The 26,329-nt window shown below is 38.1% G+C and overlaps 1 protein-coding gene across 1 annotated transcript in view; it reads right to left on the bottom strand.

Moving 5' to 3' along the window:
• CAPN7 (calpain 7) overlaps positions 1–26,329 on the bottom strand; it is a 51,182-nt gene that overhangs the window by 10,760 nt on the left and 14,093 nt on the right. Inside the window, 7 exon segments of the mRNA NM_001097443.1 lie at positions 13,083–13,203; positions 14,288–14,394; positions 15,796–15,942; positions 18,440–18,533; positions 20,430–20,515; positions 21,496–21,622; positions 25,835–25,921. Coding sequence (NP_001090912.1) covers positions 13,083–13,203; positions 14,288–14,394; positions 15,796–15,942; positions 18,440–18,533; positions 20,430–20,515; positions 21,496–21,622; positions 25,835–25,921 — 769 coding nt within the window.

Genomic DNA, 26,329 nt, shown 5'->3' with positions numbered 1-26,329 from the left:
ATTCAGTTTCACCTCTAGATGTACTTGCTCATGCTTGCTCCTGTTCCTAGAAGGCCCTCTCTCATCCCTTTCAACTAATCTTCCTTTCAGATCCTCTTTGGTTTCTTCTACTATCTAACAGTGAAGATTAAAGTGATGAAAGAACATGCACTTTGGAGTCAGAATGAAATAAGCCCCAATTCCAGCTCTACTTTTTATCAGCTTTATCATTTACTCTGAGTTGTTGCTAAGATTAAATGGAGTAACATATGCAAAGTCTCTAGCACTTAGTACTTCCTTCTCCTTTTAAATACTACCTCTCTTGTAGAGTTCATAGTGCTAACAACCCATATTATATTAGTTTATCACAAATAATATGCCCTTATACCATTTCGTACTTGTGCAAATACAGGAGTCTTGTCTCTCCAGGGTGACTATAAACTCCTTCAAGTGGTAAAAACAACATTAAAATTCTTCAGAAGTCTCTGTTGAGTTTATGGAACATAGTACATGCTCAATAAATACCAGATGTGTCTAAAGAGTTGATTACATTGATTCAGAAAAACAAAAGAGCTTGTAAATACAAAAGAGTATTTGTCTTATTTTAAGGAGTCAACTTAGAAAATTATATTCTTGGAGTTCCCGTTGTGGCTCAGTAGTTAATGAACCTGACTAGGATTCACAAGGACATGGGTTCGACCCCTGGTCTTTCTCAGTGGGTTAAGGATCCGGCATTTCTGTGGCTATGATGTAGGCTGGCAGCTACAGCTCCGATTAGACCCCTCGCCTGGGAACCTCCATATGCCGCAAGTGCGGCCCTAAAAAGACATAAAAAAAAAGTATTCTTTTCAATGTGGCATATCATCGCCTGGAATAGGTGTGATTTCTGGACACAAACCAGACTCATTTCTCTCAGGCCACATCCCCTAGAATCTCATAAATATAATTTCTGTTCTACTCCTCTATGTCACTTGTGTCTCACCTTCACCCCTGCCACACAGCATCCAACAAACTTTGAACTCTAGCGCCTTTCTTTTCATAAAGCCTTGTTCAGCAATAAATCTCCTTATTTCAGGATTCTATCATTGCTTAACAAGGGAGCATAATGAAGAGGAAATTGCTGCTCAGCTTTTCAGAGGCAGGTCCCAGGTATCACTGACATTCAAGGGCACTAAGTTTTTGTCTGGAGAGAAAACCAGCAATTCAGAGGAACCTGATTAGGAGAAGAAAAGCTGGAGAACTAAAAAAAGAATCTTGTTTCTGACGAAACATCCCATTTCCAAAGTTACTTCTAAATGACAGCAAAGGAAATGCCTTAGATAGGTTCAGAAATTCCTTGGCAGGATTCATCTGGACTTAGAGACAGCAGCTTAAAACAGAGATGTACCATCACCTCAAGGAGGAGGCCAAAAAATGATCCAAATGAGGATCATTGCAACTAAAATCTACACCTTAAACACACAAGGGGTCAGAGGCAGTCAAACAAGAGAACAGCACTTTTACTCAAGTGTTAGTAAGAAAATATTACTAAAGTAAAGAAAGTTACAAATGACATAAGATTAGGAGTAGTTTCAAGTCAAAGGTGAGGCCAACCTGCACAAAAAAGATTCTAGAGAAAAAAGTCTGAATAAACACAGAAATGTTTTAAAATATAAGTCAGAACTAAAAGTATCTCAAAACAGACCACAAAAATAAAATAAAAATGATGAACCCAGGAAATTCTTCACACATACCCCAAAATAATGAAGACAAGCCTCATTAATTTTAATAAACATTAAGAACACTGACACCAGAGAAATACAAAGGGTTATAGGAAATTATTAGGAACAATTATACACCAATGAAACGGACACCCTAGAAGTGGATACAGTCCTAAAAATGTGCAATCTCCCTAGATGGAATCAGGAAGAAACAGAAAATATGGACAGATCAATTACCACTACTAAAATTAAAACAGTAATTAAAAAACTGTCAACAAACAAAAGTCTAGGACCAGAGAGCTTCACAGGTGAATTATGTTAAACACTTAAAGAAGAGTCAACACCTATTTTTCTCAAACTATTCCAAAAAACTGAAGAGGAGGGAATGTGTCCAAACTCACTCTTGGAGGCCAGCGTTACCCTGATACCCAAACCAAAGACATCACAAAAAAGGAAAGTCACAGGACAAAATCACTGAGGAACACAGATCCAGGAATCCTCAACAAAATATTAGCAAACCAGAGTTCCCGTCCTGACTCTGTGGTTAACAAATCTGTCAAACATCCGTGAGGACTCGGGTTTGATCCCTGGCCTCGCTCAGTGGGTTAAGGATCCAGCATTGCTGTGAGCTGTGGTGTAGATCTCAGACACGGCTTGGATCTGGCATTTCTGTGGCTCTGGCATAGGCCAGTGGCTACAGCTCCAATTCGACCCCTAGCCTGGGAACCTTCATATGCCACGGGTGCGGCCCTAGAAAAGACAAAAAGACCAAAAAAAAAAAAAAAAAAAAAAAGGAAAATATTAAAAAAATTAGCAAACCAGGAGTTCCCGTCGTGGCGCAGTGGTTAACGAATCCAACTAGGAACCATGAGGTTGCGGGTTTGGTCCCTGCCCTTGCTCAGTGGGTTAACGATCCGGCGTTGCCGTGAGCTGTGGTGTAGGTTGCAGACACAGCTCGGATCCCGCATTGCTGTGGCTCTGGCGTAGGCCAGTGGCTACAGCTCCAATTCAACCCCTAGCCTGGGAACCTCCATATGCCGTGGAAGCGGCCCAAAGAAATGGCAGAAAGACAAAAAAAAAAAAAAAAAAAAAATTAGCAAACCAAATATAATAATACATTAAAAGGATCATTAAAAAAAAAAAGGATCATACACCATGATCAAGTAGAATATATGCCAGGGATGCAAGGATGGTTTAGTGTCTACAAAACAATCAAGGTGATAATATTTCATTAAAAAACTGAAGAATAAAAATCCTACGATCATAGAGACAGAAAAAACTTTAACAAAATTCAACATCCATTTATGATAAAAACTCTCAACAAAGTGGCTACAAAGAGAACATAACTCAACATTATAAAGGCCATATATGGATATAAGCCCACAACTAACATTGCACTCAATGGTAAAAAACTGAAAACATCTCTAAGATCAGGAAGAAAACAAGATGTCTACTCTTACTATTTTTATTCAACATGGCTTTGGAAGTCATAAACATAGCAGAAAATAGAAAAAAACAGCATCCAAATTGGCAAGAAAACTGTCACTGTGTGCAGAAGACATGACACTCTATACAGAAAATCCTAAAGACACCATTAAAAAAGCTCTAAGAACTAATAAATGAATTCAGTAAAGTTGGAGGGCACAAAATTAATATAATCTGTTGCATTTCTATACACTGACAATGGACTATCAGAAAAAATTTAACAATTTAATTTACTATTGTATCAAAAATAATATGGAAAGTAACATAATGTCTTTTCTATCAAAGGAAATCTTGGTTACTCCATTTTGCTGTTTCTGCCAAAAGGGCTTCCTGCGACCCCCTCCTCTTTCCCTCTTCTCCCAGTAACAATTTGTTTCAAATTAGCCAAGCGAGAAGAATGTGCTCTGACCTGACCAGTGGGAAGGGGACAGGCACATCACCTGAGTTAGGAATAAATAGGGAGGGTCTTTTCTTATTGTGCTTGCTTTTTGAACAGCCACGTCCTTCTGCAGAGGAGCTTTGTTGAGATCTCCCCGTGTTCATGTGTCTCATTTTTCGACACTGACAATCAGAGCCATGTCCCCAGCAGACTTGGGGGCTTATCCGGGTTTTGGGGTCCACTGGGGCACGGACTCTCGAGGAGGGGAGACGCGTCCCACGGCCTGTTGCAGTGGCCCTAAACTGAGAAGTCCACACCTGTGAACTTCTCAACAATGCGGGAGATCGCTCGATGACCAGGCAACTTCCATTAATGGACCAAGGTAGGGAAGACCGTGGGTGCAATCGAGTACCTCCTTGGTGGTGGGGGATGGGGGTTGGTAAGCCTCAAAGGGTCTCACGAGACCAGCGATTTCAGATGAAATCAGAGGGTCAGAACATGATCCTGGGAAATGGGGAGTAAGTCTTCCCAAACTGTCCCTCCATTTGGAGGGTCGAATGGGGGAGGGGGACAAATTCCTCCAGACCGTCCTCTGGGGTTGATATTAAAGTATTGGGGCGACAATCCACGGATGAGGGACAAAACGAAGGGAAGAATGATTAAATATTGTTGTTTTATCTGGACACAGACACCTATGCTCGCCCCATCCGTCTTCTGGCCAAAGTTTGGATCAGACGAGGATTGGGTCTGGCAACTGCTCATTCAGTTTGTCCAGGACAAGTCACTGGAGTCTCAGGAGGAAATTTATTATGCTCTCTGTGGGCGGCAGGGACTGGTGGTCTTATCTCCCCTCAGAGCATGGGACCAAAAGGGAAATGAGGAGGAAACCCAAGAACGTTCTGGGACCTCCTCCCCTCCATGGCACCCCTTGGCTCGCTGCTGCCACCTTCCAATCCCCAAGATGGCGCTGGCACCCCTCCAGCCACAGCCGCCACCGCTGTCACTGCAGGGGGAACATGGGAGAGGGAGAGGCGCAGAGCCCACCACCCAGGCGCAAGCTCACTGCCACAGCTCAGAGTCAGAACAGGAGGGTTAGGCCGCAGGCACAAGCATGCGGCTCTGGCCCATGGGATCAAAGACCACCACCTCAATGAAACCAAAGGATAGGGCAGGGCCTTATTCCAGACTTAGGCAAGAGTTAAAACAATGTCAGGAGTTCCCGTCACAGGCGCAGTGGAAGCGAATCTGACTGGGAACCATGGGGTTGCTGGTTTGGTCCCTGGCCTCGCTCAGTGGCTTAAGGATCTGGTTTTGCCAGGAGCTGTGGTGTAGGTTGCAGATGCAGCTCGGATCTGGCATTGCTGTTGCTGTGGCGTAGGCTGGTGGCGCCAGCTCTGATTGGACCCCTGGCCTGGGAACATCCATGTGCCTCGGGTGCGGCCCTCAAAAGACAAAATAAGTAAAAACAAATAAATAAATAGAATATAGGAGTTCCCATTGTGGTGCGGTGGTTAATGAATCTGACTAGGAACCATGAGGTTGTGGGTTTGATCCCTGGCCTTGCTCAGTGGGTTAAGGATCTGGCGTTGCCATGAGCTGTGGTGTAGTTTGCAGAAGTGGCTTGGATCCCACACTGCTGTGGCTCTGGCATAGGCTGGTGGCTACAGCTCCTATTAGACCCCTAGCCTGGGAAGGCGCCATATGCCATGGGAGTGGCCCTAGAAAAGGCAAAAAGACAAAAAATAAAATAAAATAAATAAAATATATATATATAAAATAAAGGATTGGAAAGATAAACTGTTAGAGAACTTACTAAGAGAGAAATAAAAGGTATATGTTACAAGGAATGAGGAATGGAATTCTATTATATCAAGGGAAAAGAAGAGTTAAGTCTGTCTTCTAGCTTGTTCTTTTAAATGGAAAATGGGGGACAAACTAATGGATACAGAAAGTTCTGGAAGGCTTGTGGGAAGGAGACATTGAGAGAAGGGTTATACACTGTCAGAACTCAGTTTAAAATAAGTTTAACTGAGTAAATAAATTTTAAAATAAGCTGGGACAAAACTTGAACTTGGCTTTTCTTTGTTAAGAAAACAAAGTTTCCTTGGAATGCTACTTTGACAACAGATTACATAATGTTCTTTTAAGTGATCTGCTGTATTTGCTTTTGAGATCTCTTGTAACTTTGGTTAAGAAAGAAGTATTATCCACAGCAACGTATGATTCTATCTGAACAAATTTTAAAAAATCATTTATTTATAAACACTATCAAATTCCAATTAAAGTGCTTTTAACTCAGCTAACTTTAAAATGCTTCCAGGGAATCCCTGAGGCATTCAAAAAAAAAAAAAGTTAAATTTACTAGAATTATTTGGAATGTTTAAAATACATAGAGAATTATTATATAGATAAATAATGTTTTTAATACAGATATTCTAGAACTTTTACAAGTTTCTGAAATTTGGATATATACTGGTACTATGTTATAATTCTTTTTTTTACTATTTATTTCAAATTGTTATGTCACAACAGTTACCAAGTTTCATTTCAATTTGCACTGTAAAATGTGCCTTAAGCCTTTTGTCACTGTTACTTAATGGCTTTACTCTGGTCTGGTACCTTTGCAAAAATGTTTCCTTTTCTAGAAGATCTATAGAAAGTTGTTTTTTGTTTTGTTTTGTTTTGTTTTTTTAAGAAATACAAGTTTCTGCCTTCCAGACCTTAATGATGAGCTGGGTAAGAAATTAAAAAAAAAAATTCTAAAAGGGAAATTGATGATTTCATAAACAGTTAAAAAGGATAGGTTACACTGGACTGTGTGAACTGGTGAATATGGTTATAATTTTATGGTTTCCATTTAAAATAATACTGGCTTTTAATCTGTGTTTTCCAGGTATAAAGAAATTCTCCCCAACAATCAATTTGGTAAATTATACCTTTGTAAAAAGAACTGAAACATTTCTCTCTTCTCTACCTGACTTCTTCAGAGAATGGAAACTCTCAGGTTCCCAGAAGTTTTGTCAGATAGTTAGGAAGGCCACCTTGTATGTAGTCTGCAAAAATCTCAAGGTATCTGGGTTTTTAAAAGGGAAGGAATTTACCAAGATCTTTAAGATAAAAATCTTTAAGACAAACCCTTGGCATGACTTTCCTGGCCCTGAGGTGCCTTTTAAAAGCTTAGTCTAAGATTCTTCATAAAGTTCTAACAAAGCCAATTAAAATATATATATATATATATATACATGATCAATTTTATTCACGTAAATGATGAGACCAAGGTTGTCGACACTAGTCTTAATTGGCAAATAAATTAGTCTTGGTTTGGCTAATATTTGATAAAAATGAGAGTAAATTTAGAGAGAAAGATGTTTCAATGAAAACTTGCTAAATCTGTTAATCTCATTCTTTTAATTGTGGTCAGTATCACTAAGATTTACTTCCTAGATAGTTCTTTGCTATTATGTTACATTGCTGCAAAGTTTAACTGAGATTCTAAAAGAACATTCTAAACTTTTTTCTAAACTTTATCTCAGTAATCTATTTTGGATAAAAATCAGATACCCCAAAACCTGCAACAAGGGGACTGTGTATACTAAAAAGGACATAATGTAAAAGGACTATTTCCAAGCTTGTAGAGGAAGACCCTGATACCTTCCTTACTATGGAGCCAGGAGGAGGTACAACAATTTAGGGATTTAAGAGAGGTGCTGACAGGTGCCCCTCTTCTGGCTCTACCATCCTTTGGAAAAACCTTTTCATTTATTTGTAAGCATGGTCTGGGGGACGGCGCTAGGGGTCCTCACACAGAAACATGGGGAAAATCACCAGCTGGTGGCCTTTCTTCCCTGCTTCCTGGACGCTGTCGCCAGAGGATGGCTGAGTACATACAGTTGGTGGCCGCCACTGCCCTATTAACTGAAGGAAACGGAAAACTCACCTTTGGAGGAAGGCTGACTGTGAGTATGAAAACAGGATATGGGGACACAAATGCGTGATTGAAATGGATAAAATACTCTGTGGACACACTACACAAAGGCAGCTGTTACACTTGTGCCACAGGGAGACCGGAGACCCAAGCGGTTCCCTTTCCTCTGGGATGGTCATCAGACCCACAGGGTCTTGAATGTGTGATGACCTGCTTCCAGGACAAAATGGCTTGAAATAATGAGTCCAGTCAGCCTTTGTCACTGCTTTTCCCTGAGGTCAAAAGTTCTGCGGGTCAGCCCCCAAGAACTGTTCAGCAGCCAAATGAAAATGTCAACTTCTCCTCATGTCTAAAATGACAAGAGGCAAAGGTGACTTTCTTAGGCAACCTGACCAGGTCCAGTGAAAGCCGGTCCTACATCACCCGCACAATAAATCCCAGTTCCAAGTGCCCCAGGCAGATGTCTGGTTGTATTGTGGGAGTCCACAAACAGGCATCCTTCCAGAAAATCAAAGTGGCACCTGTACTTTGGTGCAATCAGCCATCCCTTTCACCCTGGCATTTAGGCCCCATCTCAAACTCAGCCAAACCTGAGGAAATGAGACATTAGCCCTATGGGGGGGGGGGTCCTTTGATCCCCCCCCCAAGTCTATATTGACTCAATAGGTGTTTCAAACAAATTTAAGGCAAGAAATCAGGTAGCTGCCAGGTTTGAATCTGCTCTCTTTTGGAGGTCAACCATAAATGAAAATGTTGACTGGATAAACATCTTTTACAATCAAAAAAGATTCATTAATTACACTAGAGATGCCATTAAAGAAATAGCTGAATCGCTAGCTAGGGCCAACTAGTCAAATGGCATGGGAAAACAGACTTGCTTTAGACATAATGCTGGCAGAAAAGGGTGGAGTCTGTGTAATGATTGGTGTCCAGCGCTGTACAGTCATTCCCAACAACACCCCAGACAGCACCATCAACAAGGCCCTATGTGGATTAACAACCTTAGCAGATGAGCTTTCAGAGAATTCTGGTATTAATGACCCCTTCACAGACCTTTTAGAAAATTGGTTTAAAAAAAAAAAAAAAAAGAAATGAAAGGTACTAATAGCTTCAATCTTTACCCCTCAAATTGCTGTAGTTAATGTCCCTGTCTTAATTGCATGTTGTATAATTCCTTGTGCCAGGGGACTTATTAAAAAATTAATAGAAACTGCCCTAACAAAGCAACTGGGACCCCCCCCCTCCCCACCAAGCCAATATACTCCTGATGGACACAATAGAGCATGAGACACAAAAAAATGCTCAGAGTTTGAAGAAAAGAATATTTGATTAAAAAAATGAAAGGGGGTAATTGTGGGAAGTAACACAATGTCTTTTCTATCAGAGGAAATCTTGGTTACTCCATTTTGCTCTGTTTCACCTGAAATGCCTTCCTGTGATCCCCCTCCTCTTTCCCTCTTCTCCCAGTAACAATTTGTTTCAAATTAGCCAACCGAGAAAAATGTGTGCCCTGACCTGACCAATGGGAAGGGGACAGGCACATCACCTGTGTTAGGAATAAATAGGGAGGGTCTTTTCTTCTTTGCGTGCACTTTTTGAGCACCCGCGCCCTTCTGCAGAAGTAAAGAGCCTTGTCGAGATCTCCTCGTGTTCATATGTCTCATTTTTCGACACTGATGATCCGAGCCACGTCCCCAATACCTAGGAATAAATCTAACCAAAAAGATGAAAGACCTTTACTCTGAAAACTATAAGACACTGATGAAAGAAACTGAAGATGACACACACAAATAGAAAAATATATTGTGCTCATGGATTGGAAAAATTAATATTGTTAAAATGACTATATAGTCCAAGACAATCTACAGATTCACTGCAACCCCTATTGAAATACCAAAGACATTTTCCCCAGAACTAGAAGAAACAACTCTAAAATTTGTATGGAAGCACAAAAGACCCTGAAGAGCCAAAACAATCTTGAGAAAGAAGAACAAAGCTATAAGGCCTCACACTTCCTGATTTCAAACTATACCACAAAGCTATAATAATCAAAACAGTACAGTATGTCACAAAAATAGACACACATATCAATGGAAGAGAACGGAGCCCAGAAATGAACCCACAGCGTACACAGCCAACTAGTCTATGACAAAGGTGCCAAGAATATACAATGGGGAAGACAGTTTCTTCAATAAATGGTGTTAGGTACTGGACAGCTAATACGCAAAAAAATGAAAGTGGACCACTATCTTATATCATACACAGAAATAAACTCAACATGGATTAAAAACTTAAATGTAAAACATAAAACTCCTAAAGGAAGACAGAGGTAGTATGGTCTTTATTATCAGTCTTAGCAATATTTTCTTTGTATCTATCTCTTCAGGCAAGGGAAGCAAAAGCAGAAGTAAAGTAATGGGATCATATCAATACTACAAAATTTTGCAAGGTGAAGGAAATTATCAAGAAAATGAAAAGGCTGCCTACTGAATGACAGAAAACATGTGCAAACAATATATCTGATTAAGGGTTAATATCCAAAATATACAAAGCACTCATACAATTCAACATAAAAAATAACCCAATTCAACACTGGGCAAAGGACCTGAATATACATTTTTTCCAAAGATGATATACAGATGGCCAACTCATACAGGAAAGGATGCTCAATATCACTAATCAGGGAAATGTAAATCTAAACCAAAATGAGATGCCATTTTACACTTGTCAGAATAACTACAGTAAAAAAGATAACAAATAATAAGCATTCGCAAGGATGGGAAGAAAAGGGAACCCTCATGCACTTTTGGTAGGAATGGAAATTGGTACAGCCATCATGAAAACATATGCAAATTTCTCATAAGTTTAGGAAATAGGAGAGCCATCAGATCAAGCAATTTCACTTCTGTGTAGCTATCTACAGAAAACAAAAATACTAATCCAAAAAAGACATAAGCTCACCAATGTTCATTACAACATTATATACAATAGCTAAGATACAGCAACAACCTATCTGTCTATTGATAGATGAATGGATAAAGAAGTTTCTTGTGTGTATATATACAATGAAATGTTAGCCATAAAAAGAAGAATAAAATTTTGCCTTTTGTGGCAACATGGATGGACCTGGAGAATAGTATGCTAAGTGTGAAATGTTAGAGAAAGATAAATACTATATGGTTTCACTTATATGTGGAATCTGAAAAACAAACCAAATGAGCACACATAACAAAACAGAAACAGACTCATAGATACAGAGACAAAAACCAGGTGGTTGCCAGAGGGGGGATGGGGTGGAGGGATGAGTAATACAGGTGAGGGAGATCAAGAGGCACACACTCCCAGTTACAGAATAAACGGGATGTTCAGTCAAGAATATTGGGAAGGAGTTCCCGTCGTGGCGCAGTGGTTAACGAATCCGACTAGGAACCGTGAGGTTGCGGGTTCGGTCCCTGCCCTTGCTCAGTGGGTTAACGATCCGGCGTTGCCGTGAGCTGTGGTGTAGGTTGCAGACGCGGCTCGGATCCCGCGTTGCTGTGGCTCTGGCGTAGGCCGGTGGCTACAGCTCTGATTCAACCCCTAGCCTGGGAACCTCCATATGCCGCGGGAGCGGCCCAAGAAATAGCAACAACAACAACAACAACAAAAAAAAAAGACAAAAAAAAAAAAAAAAAAAGAATATTGGGAAGACAGTCAAGAATATTGTCTTAACTTCGCACGGTGAGAGGTGATCCCTGGACTTAATGGTGATTACTTTGCAATGTGTATCACCATACCTCCATTTCAAATAAAAAATAAAAATGTTAAAAAAAAAAAAATACAACAGCCTTAATCATTAAAAAAACAAAACAAAACCAACAGCCCTAACAGAATAACTGACATGTGGAATTGATACTGTGTGAATAACGCTAATGATTTTTAACACGGCTGTAATTTGAAGTTCTTACTTTACTATAACTCAACAGTTTTTAATATGTTGTTTTCTTTTTTGGCCATGCCCATGGTATGCAGAATTTCCCAGACCAAAATTCCCCCACCACACCAGCGACCCAAGCTGCTGCAGTGACAATGCCAGATCCTTAACCCACTGCGCCACCGGAGAACTCCAATGTTTCTCCAAGTCACACTATACGTACCTATTTTTCTCTTTACACATGTTATTTTTCTAGTTTCTCGAGTAAATGATATAAAGAAATTTTCCTCAAATTCAAGCTTACTTTCATATTGACTCGTTCATAATATAAATTTAAATCTCTTGCCAAACATTTTCTTAAACACCTATCGCACAGGATGTTCTAACAATAAAATCCTTACTAAATAATAGCAACTGTTATTTCCAATGTTTTAATTGTTTACAGCAAATTGCATTCCTATAACAAACACAAACATCTCAGCTTATTCAATTTCACATACATTTTTATATTTTTTGCTTTATGTAGTCAATTTTTGTATCACTTTTAAAGGAACAGACAATTCTATGGTTGGGGGGGAGGTGCCACAGTGGTGGCTGATTTAGAAAGCCTCGAGACTATAAATTTTAAAATGTTGCAGCAGGTCCCTACTGCCTTCAAAATTCAAATAGTTCCACGTGCCACATAAGAAAATCAGTCTAGGAGTTCCTGTCATGGCTCAGCAGAAACAAATCTGACTAGCATCCATGAGGACACAGGTTCGATCCCTGGCCTCACTCAGTGGGTTAAGGATCCAGCATTGCCGTGAGCTGTGGTGTAGGTCGCAGACACGGATCTGGTGTTGCTATGGCTGTGGTGTAGGCCAGCAGCTGTAGCTCCAATTAGACCCCTAGCCTGGGAACCTCCACATGCTGCAATTGCGGCCCTAAAAAGACAAAAGACAGAAAAAAACAAAAAAAGAAAATCAGTCTAATTAATACACAGTAGTACCGCACCCTGTTATTGCTGGAGGTCTCGATTTCTTTCTGTATATTTAAGCAGAAGAAACTAGAACACGCTGTTAGTTAAGCTTTCCAGTAACTAGACAGCTTAGGATCTATATCACCGAGGAAAAAGAGTTCTTTCTTAATAATCTTTATTTTTCCTAATCCAGAGGACAGAGCCAGTTAAAAAGACTAATCCCTAACATGTTAATGAAGTCAACCATTCCAACACCTGAACACAGAGAAAGGGTCTGAAAAAGCCTCACAGGATGTAAGGACTGCTGGGAAAACACTTGCAAACCCACAGGCATGTTTCTTATTCACAGCTATTCTCTTATTTTTGGTCGTCATAAAAGTATTTACTAAATATCTATTAGGCTCTCCGGCCTAACACTGAGACTGACTCCCAAGGCCAACAGCCAGCCCAAAAACCTTGAGGGATGTGTGTTCACCTCAACCCTGTTACTTTTGTGGGAGGAAAAAAGTTTCTGTTCTGTCATCAGTATCTGTGCTGCCACCATCGTTATACTTCCCCTCTTTTTATTTCATAGTTTCCAATGGTAGAGATCAAGCTGTTGAATGAAACAGATGGAATGATTTTAAAACTTGGCCTAAACCTTGATTTGTCAGTATTGAAAAGTCTCATGTATCACTTGGAATCCTTGCAATATCTTATCGTGAACAAGAAAAAAGAGAAACAAGTGTAAGACAACACAATACCTTGAACTCTCTAATGTCCAACACAGCATAAGCATGTGTGGGAACGAGCCCCCACTTCTCGCCTTCAGCTTCAGTCATCACTCCAGTGGACGCGGTGATAAGGACATCCCCTTTGTGAAACCTGGAAAGAACCCACCAGAAGTCAAAGAAAAAGACACCTGCAACCTCAGAGCACCTCATCTTTCCTTCAGTCTCATGGCTTACATGAAATGTTTCACAAATTGGAAATCTTTTCTAAAACGGGTTATTTCCAACACCCACCCACCCCGCCCCCGAAGAACATTCAATAAGAAGTGTATTTCTATTTCACAGTACATCAGAAAAATAATCACATTTCCTTTTTTTCCCCTCCTAGTTTTAGATAACTTAATGCTTAGATAGAAACCTATCAATGAAGGAAAATGAACACTAAATTTTCAAATGATTTACAAATAAAGATGAAGAGGTGAAATACTACATGTACTTCTCCCAAAGTCACATCATTTTATTTATCAAATTACTGAATTCTCTGGTTTCAGTAATGGATGTGTATTACTGCACACAGTCCTTCACGTGAATTACCCATTTAAGGTTTAAGCTACCTTCCTCTTTATATTCTCTTCTCTTTTCCCACCTTCCTTCAGATCGTAAATACTTAGGAAGTAGGAAATGATTTTTCCATATGATATATTCCAGATTTAAATATTTGGGTTACCTACCATTTGGATTAACTGTACCCATCACTGAGGATGACTGAGGGCTGGCTGGAATGAGTGCATCAAGTGAAGTCTATTTTAAAAACACAAGTTCCGGAGTTCCCGTCGTGGCGCAGTGGTTAACGAAAACCGACTAGGAACCATGAGGTTGTGGGTTCAATCCCTGGCCTTGCTCAGTGGGTTGAGGATCCGGGGTTGCCGTGAGCTGTGGTGTAAGTTGCAGACGCGGCTCGGATCCCGAGTTGCTGTGGCTCTAGTATAGGCCGGTGGCTGCAGCTCCGATTAGACCCCTAGCCTGGGAACCTCCATATGCCGTGGGAACGGCCCTAGAAAAGGCAAAAAGACAAAAAAAATTAAAAATAAAAAAAAATAAAAAAAAAAATAAAAACACAAGTTCCCCAGTAACTGAAAATGATAGCCTCTGCAATATCCATTCTAAAGAAGGCACAATGGTTTTCAATAGTCTCTTTTAGTATGGCAAAGGGAAAGGTGGGGAAGGGAGAGGTTTACCTTTGATAAAGCATCCGGAAAGAATTATCCTTACTGAAAGACTGACTATCTGAATGCATGGCGATCCTTTCTGGTATCCACCCAGTCAGTGCATGAAGATCAATATTCTGCAAGGTAAACACAATCGGGAATGTCAACATTGTTCTCAAGCTCTTGAATAAATCCCCAGGGTAGTTATTGAATCTCATTGATTTGATATGGTGATTCTGACAGGAATAAATCAGAAGGTAGTAAGCTGTTCTCTACCAGTAATACACTACTTTTGGTGGGGGGGCACATGCGCGGGATGCAGAATTTCCCAGGCCAGAGACTGAACTGGCGCCAGAGCTATAACCAGAGTTACTCTAGTAATAAATTTCTTAGTGAACTCAAATTCCTATTGGATTTAACTACAAGCTTATCTTTTCCTTATAATCTTTGCTGCTTTTTCTAAATAAAACAGAATTGTTTTACTGATAAATATGAAAACTCAAAACATTTCAAAGAAAAGACTGCTTTCATGATGATGATGGCAGTGACTCACCATTTAGTGGGTTTTTACAATATGACATCACTTTTCTAATGTTTTACAAGTTTATGCTCATTCCTTATCTTGCCAAGCTGCATTGGGTAAAATTAACAGGCAATGGATAGAAAGCTAAACTCAAAATATTTAAAGGACAGAGCAATTTAACTTGGAGGCTAGGAAGAAATTTTAACATCCTATAATCTACACATTCTTTAACTAGCATATATTATAAGAACCAGAAAAATGTAGGACGCTAGATACTAGGCAAGGATATTAACCAGGTATGAATAATGGGTGATTTGCATATATTACTTCATGTAATTTTTACACTTCTTGAGAGGTGGGATCCTCATACAAGCTAGTCTAATTTCTGGCATAAGTAGTTTACAACTAAAGGACACTGGCTCATACCTTGATTTTACAGGTTAAGTTGTGTTAAGTTTGGGAAAAACTAACCAAAAAACTCCTTGCACCTGAATTTACAAATCAAAAAAAAAAAAAGGATGACAATATGACACATCCCTTTGATCTGAAGAGGCTTCTTTGCAAAGGTACGCTATAATTAATTGGCCCTGTATCCCAACAGAACAGTCATACACTTCAGGCTTCCCCGACTACCAAATCTATACAATAAGCTAATAACCTCATAAAAGAAAATACACACTCCCATAATAAGGTGACTGATCAATATTTTTTAAAATATTTTATGCTTATCATGGTTTTTACTTTTAATTATTATTGATGATGTTATTGGTAGTTATATGTATAATATCACAGAGTCAAAAATCAGCTAAGCTGACTTTTTAAATGTTTACACAAAAAACATTTCTTAATGATTTCACTCAGGATTCAAAAGTGGGGAAGAGAGAGAGAAGGGTCTGGAATGGAGAAAACATGATAATGTTTTCATTTAAACCAAATACATCACACCTATAATCTTTCAAATTTAAATGCCATATTAGATAGCCTAAGTCTGTGCCTGGACCATCATGTTACTTACTGAATTGGACCCTGGGAAATCATATCCTCCCATGACTTTCATGTATGCTTTTTCTATGAGAGAAACCCACAGTTCGCTTTTGTTGTTAGAGTAAGAACACAGCAACTCTCCCTTATGATCAACGGGTAACTGGTCATCAATTATCACCTGCACAAAGACAACATTAATTTCCTTAATGGGTACAAAGTATCTCAAAATTCTATCAAAAAACCCCCACACCTTTCATACTGGTAAAATAAAAGGCATGCTAACCACTATGAGGTACCACCTTACACCAGCCAAAATGGCCATCATCAGAAAGTCTACAAACAAGATGTGCTGGAGAGGGTGTGGAGAAAAAGGAATCCTATTACATTGTTGGTGGGAATGTAAATTGGTGCAACCACTGTGGAAAACAGTAAGGAGACTTCTCAGAAAACTAAAAATAGAATTACCATTGGATTTAGCAATCCCACTCCTGGGCATCTATCTAGAGAAAACCATGACTCAAAAAGACACATGTACTTCAATATTCATTGCAGCACTATACACAATAGCCAAGACATGGAAACAATCTAAATGTCCATTGACAGAGGAGTGGATAAAGATGTGGTACATATACACAAAAGAATATCATTCAGCCATTAAAAGGAAAGAAATAACAGCATTAGCAGTAACATGGATGGACCTAGAAGTTATCATGCTAAGTGAAGTCGGTCAGACAATGAGACACCAACATCAAAGGCTAATGCTTACATGTGGAATCTAAAGAAAAGGACACAATGAACTTCTTTGCAGAATAGATGCTGACTTACAGACTGAAAAACTTATGGTTTCCAACGGAGACAGGCTGGGGGGTGAGGGGATACACTGAGGGTTTGGGATGGAAGTGTTATAAAATTTGGTTGTGATGATCGCTGCACAACTATAAATGTAATAAAATTCATTGGGAAATTAAAAAAAAAACAAAAATAAATGTAATCTTGATAAAAAATAAAAGGCATGCTATGCCTATTCACATTTCTAGAATCTGCTCAATTACAAAATGTTATGTGATGTCTTTCTTCAAGTTTACAAACTAATCTGTCAGGAATTAACTTTGAGCCAACTGGTTAAATGTTACAGATCTACCAGCAAAATTATTAGGGATTCTAGACAGGAATGTTATATCTAAAATAATTACAAAAGATCCTGACTATTAAGGTAAATAACACTATTAACATAAACCTGCAAAAGGGCTCATGCTATGTTCAGTTGTAAAATATTATGATTAAAAATACATTTACATAATATAGATTTCTATATTATAGAGGTACACTTCTATAACATAGAAGTAATCACCACAAAGATATGGTTTCAAATTCACATTAAAGAGTGATTTGGGAAACAAAAAGAAAAGAATTTTGATCTAATGTTAACAATATGCAAGTGCATTCTGAAATAGTCTTTAAACAAGAGGTTATCAAAAACTCAAAATTCAGAAAAACCATTCTCAGTCACTGCGTTTAGTTTTTAAGAAATTAGCTAGAGTGGTGGTTCTGAAAGGGTGCTCTCAGGCAACAGCATCATCCTAAACTAGGAACCCGTTAGATGTGCAAATTCTGGCTCCTCCACAGACCCAGTGAACCAGGCACTCTGGGGGTGGGACCCAGCAATCCATTCTGCAGGTGCTCCAGGTGAGACTGTACACATCAAAGTCTAATTATTTTTCAGCTACTCAGCGTCTTTTTGGCTTCTTACACTGGAATCACTAAGGGCTCTCCTTTAAATGCCTATTTTGATTCAGTAGGTCCAGGATGTGGCCTAAAATTTTGCAATTCTAACAAATTCCCAGGTGATGCTGATATTGATCCATGGACCACCAGCAGTCAGCAGAAGCTAGAGAAGCCTAACAATTCAAGGCCTTTACAACGTGGTTCAGAATCCTTAAAGAAATTATAAAGTAGTGCAATTTAAGACTATGTATGTATTTCACAAAGGAAAACAATATTAAAGTGTCTTTCATCTCAATTTATGATTACACATACATAAATTGTTCTAACCTAACAGACCTGGTTGGTCTAATATTCTTTTTTTTTTTTGGTCTTTTTGCCATTTCTTGGGCCGCTTCCGCGGCATATAGAGGTTCCCAGGCTAGGGGTCTAATCGGAGCTGTAGCTGCCAGCCTACACCAGAGCCACAGCAATGCAGGATCTGAGCCACATCTGCAACCTACACCACAGCTCACGGCAACGCCAGATCCTTAACGCACTGAGCAAGGCCAGGGATCGAACCTGCAACCTCATGGTCCCTAGTCGGATTCGTTAACCACTGCGCCACAACGGGAACTCCAGTCTAATATTCTTTCAATCAAAAAGGTAATTAATCATCAGATTAAAATGCATTTTAAGCGTTAGCAATCATTAGCTCAGTGTTACTTCTTGGAATCTTCTATAAATTTTCTCAAACCCATTTTTTAAAAGATTTTATGCTTATCATGATTTTTACTTTTAATTATTATTGATGATGTTATTGGTAGTTATATGTATAATATCACAGAGTCAAAAATCAGCTAAGCTGACTTTTTAAATGTTTACACAAAAAACGTTTCTTAATGATTTCACTCAGGATTCAAAAGTGGGGAAGAGAGAGAGAAGGGTCTGGAATGGAGGGAGACATTACTCACCTTTCTAGGGACACCATTGAGGTGAAGTTTTACCATATACTTTCCACATGGATTGTACTCTGGCTCACCATCCTTATTCTGAGGGTAAATGATGCTTTAGTAAGGAAAGAAATATTGAAAAGCCAACATTAATATTCAATATAAACTACTATGCAGAATAGTATATTTTATTTAGGCTATTATCTTAGCAATTTTATAAAAAGAAACCTAAGAATATTCTTCTTTAAGAGGTCTATAATAGAAAAAGAATTTTAGGAGTTCCTGTTGTGGCTCAGCAGCTAACAAACCCGACTAGCATCCATGAGGACATGGGTTCGATCCCTGGCCTCGCTCAGTAGCATAAGGATCTGGCATTGCTGTGGCTGTGGCCCTAGAAAGACAAAAAGTAAAAAAAAAGAATTTTACCCTAGCCAAAGGGCATATTCAAGATAAATAAATGAAGAATGTATCTTATGACATCATATAGCAGGCATAAATTTCACAATATTCTGAAAAACACTAAGTTTTTAATTTTATACCCTAATAAATTTTCTAGTAAGTAAGTATATTTTAAGTCAGTTAAAATAACCGGAATTCCCATCATGGCGCACAGGAAATGAATCCGACTAGGAACCATGAAGTTGAAGGTTTGACCCCTGGCATTGCTCAGTGGGTTAAGGATCTGGTGTTGCCATGAGGTATGGTGTAGGTCATGGACAAAGCTCGCATCTGGCATTGCTGTGGCTGTGGCATAGCCTGGTGGGTACAACTCCAATCAGACCCCTAGCCTGGGAACCTCCATATGCTGCAGGTGCGAACCTAAAAAGACTAAGAACATGTAAAGCAAATTGAAGTGAAGTGAAGTGAAGTGAGATGGAAGTGAAGTAAAAGTGAAGTGTAAGGAGGTAAGAGAAGTGAAATGATGCTAAGTAAAAGGAAAGTGAAAATGAAGTGAAGCAAAGTGAAGTGAAGCGTGGCAAAGATGAAGTGAAGTGAGGATGAAAGGTAAACTGAAGTGAAGTGAATTAAAAAGTAAAGTGAAGCAAGGTGAAGTGAAGTAGAAGTGAAGTGAAAGTGAAGTGAAGTAAACCTACTATTGGCCCTAAGACATAAAGGGAAGCCCCTTTCAATTAACCACAACTAAGGTGACTAATTATAACTCTGACAGTGACAAAATTAGCACAATTCTTTACTTAGCACAAGATACTTGCAGAAACTATCATATTAATTTTCTTTCACAAATTGCATATGATTTACTTACACAGTCTGTTTATCCAAGATGGCAAATAGCTTGAAACTAAGGCCAGTACCTAATTCACTTTTGTTTTTTCAGGACTCAACACACAAAACCCCCTTAGGAAAAGTTGTACAAAAACCATAATGGTTTTTTTTTTTTTTTTATAGTGAATGATTTTTAAGCTAATAAAACTTTTAAAAATTGAAAAAAAAGTATTTCAGTAACATTTCAGCATATGCTAAAGCAGTTCTAGCCAAGAGAAATGTTATTTTACATTACATGTATTTTACATAAAAGTTTCATTTTACTCAATATATGTAAAAATATTATGATTTCAACCTGTAATAAATATAAAAATTTGAGATATTTTCCAATAGACTTTTTTTTTTTGCTATTTAAAATCTGATACATTTTATATTTAGAGCCTATCTGATTTCAGACTACGTCATTTCAAGTGTTCAATATCCACATGTGGCTAGTGGCTACCACATACTACAGTGCAATTATAAGTATGATGTGATTTTAATTTGGTCAATTTCATTTATTTCAAAACATATGTATCTCATATATATTATTCTAACTACATGTGCATGTTTTTTAACTGTCCTAGCAAATCTTTTCATATTCACAAACCATCTGCTTGACACACAAGGGCTACGATATTCTAAGTTATGTGCCCTCCTCACTTTCTGTGCAGATAAAGCCTAAGTTTTTAATTTCCAGCTAAGAGACAATTATATGAAAAGGGCTAAAGGGACAAATATAAAATTTTACCTGGTAATCAACTTCTTATTAAATCGTCTTTCATAAGCTGCACTGATAGCCAGTGATGCCACAAAGGAACAATCTGACACTATTGTCTGTTAAAAGAATTTATTAATATATTCATTCATTCATGTAATTTCAACATTACTACAATATTTTAAGTATTCTACCTAGAGCCTGACTTCTTACACTAAATCCCTTGACTAGGAAGAGATTTATGCTAAATCTCTTAAGAATCTCATGGATAGGAAAACAATAAATACAAGTGTCACAATGCCAATAACACCTATTTTGTTCAAATAAATCCTAAAAAAAACAAAGTATTTCATTGAAGTTAATTTAGATTAAACAATGAATGATGTATTCCTACATGGATAAAAGCATACTCACTGAATCACACTCTCTTTAATGAAAAAAAATTAAAAGCATTTTCAAAAAGTTGGTTATTATAATATGGCCAATTAAAATGCATATGCACATCAAAAGAGTCTTGAATTAGTGTTAACTAATGTGGAAAACATCTGTGCCTTCAATGCTAAAATGTAATTAATAAAGTTTGCAATAAAGCCATAGAATTGTTTTGCCTCTAAACAATATCTTTCTGTTTTACGTCTAATCTACCTTTTTTTTTTTTTTTTTTTTTTTTGTAATGTTTGCACTTGCAACATATGGAAGTTCTCAGGCCAGGGACTGAATCCAAGCCATAGCTGCAGCGATGCTGGATCATTTAACCCACTGCACCGGGCCAGGGATTGAACCCACACCTCTGCAGCTACCTGAGCTACTGCCATTGGATTCTTAACCCACTGTGCCACACCAGGAACTCCTCTATCTGTTCTCTTAACAGTTAAAATTCAGATTCTCAACTTTCTCATCTGCAAGCACATTTTAATAAATGGAGTGTATATAGAAATTTGTAATTGTTTAAAAGTTACATCTCAGTAAGTTTAAGTGTTCAGAATATTTTTTCCAAATATACTATCTGAATACATAATAAAAAAATCTAAGAAAAAAGTCAAATCTACATATAAATTACTTTAAAAATGTTAGCTTTTCATTTAAAATATATGTTTACCTGCTTTATGCTGAAACTGGACACAGTATAAATCATCGTAGGATTGTTGGTCAGATCTTCTGGTCGCACCCACTTAGAAAACATAGCTTTCTGTTTAGGTGATAATGGTAGCTTGCCACATCTATCACTGAGATGATAATAAAAATTATACAATAATAATAATAAAATTAATTTCAAAAGATGTCTCAAAAGCAAAATTAAATTTCCAAGAAAATTGGTTTTTTGGTATAGTGGTTATAGCTGTACATATGCAGTCCTATAAAATCTCTCTGGTCTCTCTTTACATTGAAGCTTGAATCCAGTCAATCTGATCATCTTCCTCAATTAAAAAAATGTACCATGAGGTTGCGGGTTCAATCCCTGGCCTCGCTCAGTGGGTTAAGGATCCAGCATTGCTGTGAGCTGTGGTGTAGGTTGCAGATGCGGCTCAGATCTGGCATTGCTGTGGCTGTGGCGTAGGCCGGTAGCAATAGCTCGGATTAGACCCCCAGCCTGGAAACCTCCATATGCCAGGGGTGCGGCTCTAAAAAGACAAAAAGACAAAAAAAAAAAAAAGAATACACTGTAAAAGTTTAATTTAGCATGGGTTATATTCAAGAAATTCAGTTTCAATAAAACAGAGCCATTAACAATACAATTTGATTCATTCAAAAGGACAAAGAAGGCTACAGATCTTTATGCTGGCTCTTGACAAAGTCTTCTCTGCACCTAATTTCTGAGTAAAAATCACATACCAGGTGTTTCTGTCGTGGTACAGTGGTTAACAAACCCGACTAGGAACCATGAGGTTGAGGGTTTGATCCCTGGCCTCACTCAGTGGGTTAAGGATCCAGCATTGCCGTGAGCTGTGGTGTAGATCACAGACAAGGCTCAGATCCTGTGTTGCTGTGGCTGTGGCTTAGGCCAGCAGCTATAGCTCCAATTTGACCCCTAGCCTGGGAACCTCCATATGCTGTGGGTGCGGCTCTAGAAAAGACAAATAAATAAATAAATAAATAATCACATGCCAGGCATCATACAAAAGTTTTCACATGTATTTTTCGTTTAACCTTCAGAACAACTCTATTAAAGCAATATTTTTGCAAAAGATTTTTTTTTTTTTTGTCTTTTTGCCATTTCTGGGGCTGCTCCCATGGCATATGGAGGCTCCCAGGCTAGGGGTCAAATTGGAGCTGTAGCCACCGGCCTACGCCAGAGCCACAGCAACACAGGATCGGAGCTGCATCTGCGACCTACACCACAGCTCACGGCAACGCCTGATCCCCAACCCACTGAGCAAGGCCAGGGATCGAACCTGCAACCTTCTGGTTCCTAGTCAGATTCGCCAACCACTGAGCCATGACGGGAACTCCACTGGAAAAGATTTTAAGTGATTAATAATATAACTTGTGACAGCTGTAGAGCTGTGGCAGGAAGGATATCTGAATATAGTTCTCTGAGGCCACACCCATCATTCCTTTTTTATTTTTTTTTTGCTTTTAGGGCCGCACCCACAGCATATGGAGGTTCCCAGGCTAGGGGCTGAATCAGAGCTTTAGCTGCCAGCCACAGTCACAGCAACACCAGATTCGAGTGATGTCTGCAACCTACACCACAGCTCATGGCAACAGAGGATCCTTAACCCACTGAGCAAGGCCAGGGATCAAACCCGCAACCTCATGCTTACTAGTTGGATTTGTTTTCGCTGTGCCACAACGGGAACTCATACATCCATCATTCTTATCCACCACCATCTACTCACAGTGTGTATGGGACAGACTGGGTAATATTGTTCTAAAACTGATGTATAGCACACATTTTTAAAAATCTACCTTTTCTCAAAGATTTTCTAGAGCAAGGGTAACAAATCTTTGGGTTTCAAAAGATTTCTAGGATAATATATGGTACATGATATGCAAACTGAAACAAATATAACATTTTTTAAAAAAAGAATATTCATAGATATTAGGAGAAAGAGTTTTATGGTCAGGTGTGATCTGAAAACTTCTAGTTCAAGTACTGGCTTTTTTCACTGGATGAAATCTCTAAACCTTTAGAGATTAAAGAACTACCTTTAGAACTACTCATGTTTTAGGCAACATTTTGGTACCTGTGTAATATCAGGAGCTGAGTGTAAACAGACAGCTGAGTGAAGCTAGAAGAATTTATAGACTACCATTACAAAATTCTGAAGAGAAAAAATACGGCTGATTCAAATCTGTAACTGGATTACAGTTATTTTTTAACTTGCCATGTGAACCATAATTCAGTAAACCCAATATTCTTTAATATTTTTTAAAAGTCTCCACTAAATTACCAAATTCAATGCTTTTTCTTAGAACTTTAAAAATGTTTAATATTCTATAAATATAATATTTATTATAATGCATGACCAGAAAAGAAAAAAATTTAACCTTTCTAACCAAAGATTCATGAATTGTGGAGCCTTTTGCTGTGAATTGTAAAATGTTTACTGTTACTTTTTCTTCTGATTATTCTCACTGTAAAATAATCCAGAAAACAAAAAAAGGAAAAGTCTCACCCATTAGAATAATTTTACTCTTCTTTTTACTTCAAATTTAATTAACTCAGTAAGTATTCACTAAGCACCTGCCAGAGGCTCTACAAAATTCTTGTAGAGAATTTGTAGGCACTAGCTCTACAAAATTCTTCTTAGGGACATTCTGCTGTATGAGCACTAAAAATATGATCTATCTTAATCTGTTACACAAAGATTGAAACTACAAGTTTATACCTCCACTTGGATGTAAACATTTACGAGCATCCTAGAATAACTGACTCATATTTTCATAATTATAACAATACTGATAAATAGCTTTTACATAAATTTTTGACTACATCTGTAAATAAATACTTTCCAGAATTGGTTTCCTGAGGAGAAATCACCAGTCAAAGGGGTATAAACATTTTTAAAGTATTTGAAATGTACAGCCAAATTATGTAATATAATTTAGTATTTAACAAAATAATTATTTTTAACAGTTAATTCTTGGAGTTCCCATCGTGGCGCAGTGGTTAACGAATCCGACTAGGAACGATGAGGTTGCGGGTTCGATCCCTGGCCTTGCTCAGTGGGTTAAGGATCTGGTGTTGCCGTGAGCTGTGGTGTAGGTCGCAGACGAGGCTCAGATCCTGCATTGCTGTGGCTCTGGTGCAGGCCAGTGGCTATAGCTCCAATTAGACCCCTAGCCTGGGAACCTCCATATGCTGTGGGAGCGGCCCTAGAAAAGACAAAAAGACAAAACAAAAACAAAAACAAAACCAGTTAATTCTTACTATATGGTGCTTGCTATATAATAAGAACCTTTGTAAGCGCTTTATATTTTATCAACTCATTTAATATTCATATTAACACCCTGAGAGGGATTCTATTTTTATTTTAAAATCTGAAACAGATTAAAACCTTGCAAGATCACACAGGAAATGACACTCTGTGATGTGCTTGGCTCTGGACTCTGTGTCCTTAATGTCAGTGCTCTAAGTTTCTTTGATAGAAACATTTCTTAGATCCCAATTGTCACCAGCATCACATGGTTGCCTGAGTGAAAACCTTATAACTTTTGGGCCCTGACATGTCTAACTTGGACCAATCTAAGAAGAGTAAAACACCTGAAATGAGAGAGCAGCTCTTTTGTTCTTTATAGAGCCTTTATATATTCTGTACATAATAAGCATTCAACTCTCTGATGTTTTTTGATAATATACAGAACATGCTCATTGTAGAAATTCTGCAAAATAAAAATGTTTTAAAAAGTAAATCACGTTTTGCTGCTTAGAGAAAACCACTATAAACATTTTGCTGTATAACTTATCATCATTTTTTCTGTAGATCTATAAAAAATGAGAAAAGAAAAATAAAATTTGGATGTAACTTTCTTTTAAAATTTACTATGTTGTAGCATTTCCCCTATATTATTCAGACTTATTTTTTATGGGTAGCATAATGAACCCTTCCTAGAATTGAATTTTCTTAGTAAGGAACCATATATTGTCATTTTCCTCCCCTTTCCATTCAGTGCCTCTGCTGACTTGCACTTCTGCTGTGATCCAACACCAAATGGACAAACATTCATCGACTTGTGCCAAGTACAGTGGGACACACTGTGAGTGTAACGTCAGGCAAAAGGGGACCCACACATCCCATGGCCGGGAAACTGCCCAGAGGCACTCTCTCAACATTTCCCCATGGCCTTCCCATAGCCATGCCTCTTTTCCAATCAAATTTTATTACAAATGTTCATTTCAAGGCTATGAATTTAGTTGGACTTCAGAGGATAAGGTAACATACTGAAAAATTAAAACAATCTTGAAAGTAAAAATTGCGATTGTGCTTACTTACCAGAAAGGCATTGGATAGGCAAAACGTTCCCGCAGATCAATATTCATGAAAGGAACATATTCTATACCATTTATTTTTGATGTTGTTCTTTAAAACAAAAGGAAAAAACTAAAGTAAATGTTGAAGTTGGCCTTAATTACCAATATTATTTAAACTCCTTAAAATGGCAATGTATGGTACTGTAATAAAACTGACAATCTTATGTAATGTTGATAACTTTATTTAAACAAAATTTTCACAAAGCGCTTGAATACTAGAAAATAACTGATCCAATTCAATTCAGTTATTCTTTTAAGACTAACATCCTTTACAACAAAAAAACCATCTCAAGGTAGGCCTATGCTAGAGGTACTGAAAGTGCCACAGGACACAAAGCAAACTGGATCCTAGGCCCAAGAGAGAAAGTAGTTGTTTAGTTATTTGGAGCTTTAAAAAACATGACATTTATAATTCTGAGAAATACGTTCTTTATATTTTTTGGTTATGAGAATAAGG

This window comes from Sus scrofa, chromosome 13 (genome assembly GCF_054392235.1).
Source record: "Sus scrofa isolate SSC_HxYL_T2T_F1_AM1 chromosome 13, Sscrofa_HxYL_maternal_Yorkshire_Landrace_v2.0, whole genome shotgun sequence".
NCBI classification, from domain to species: Eukaryota; Metazoa; Chordata; class Mammalia; order Artiodactyla; family Suidae; genus Sus; species Sus scrofa.
Note: the sequence above shows the minus strand (reverse complement) of the source record. Positions and strands in the feature narration are given on the sequence as shown.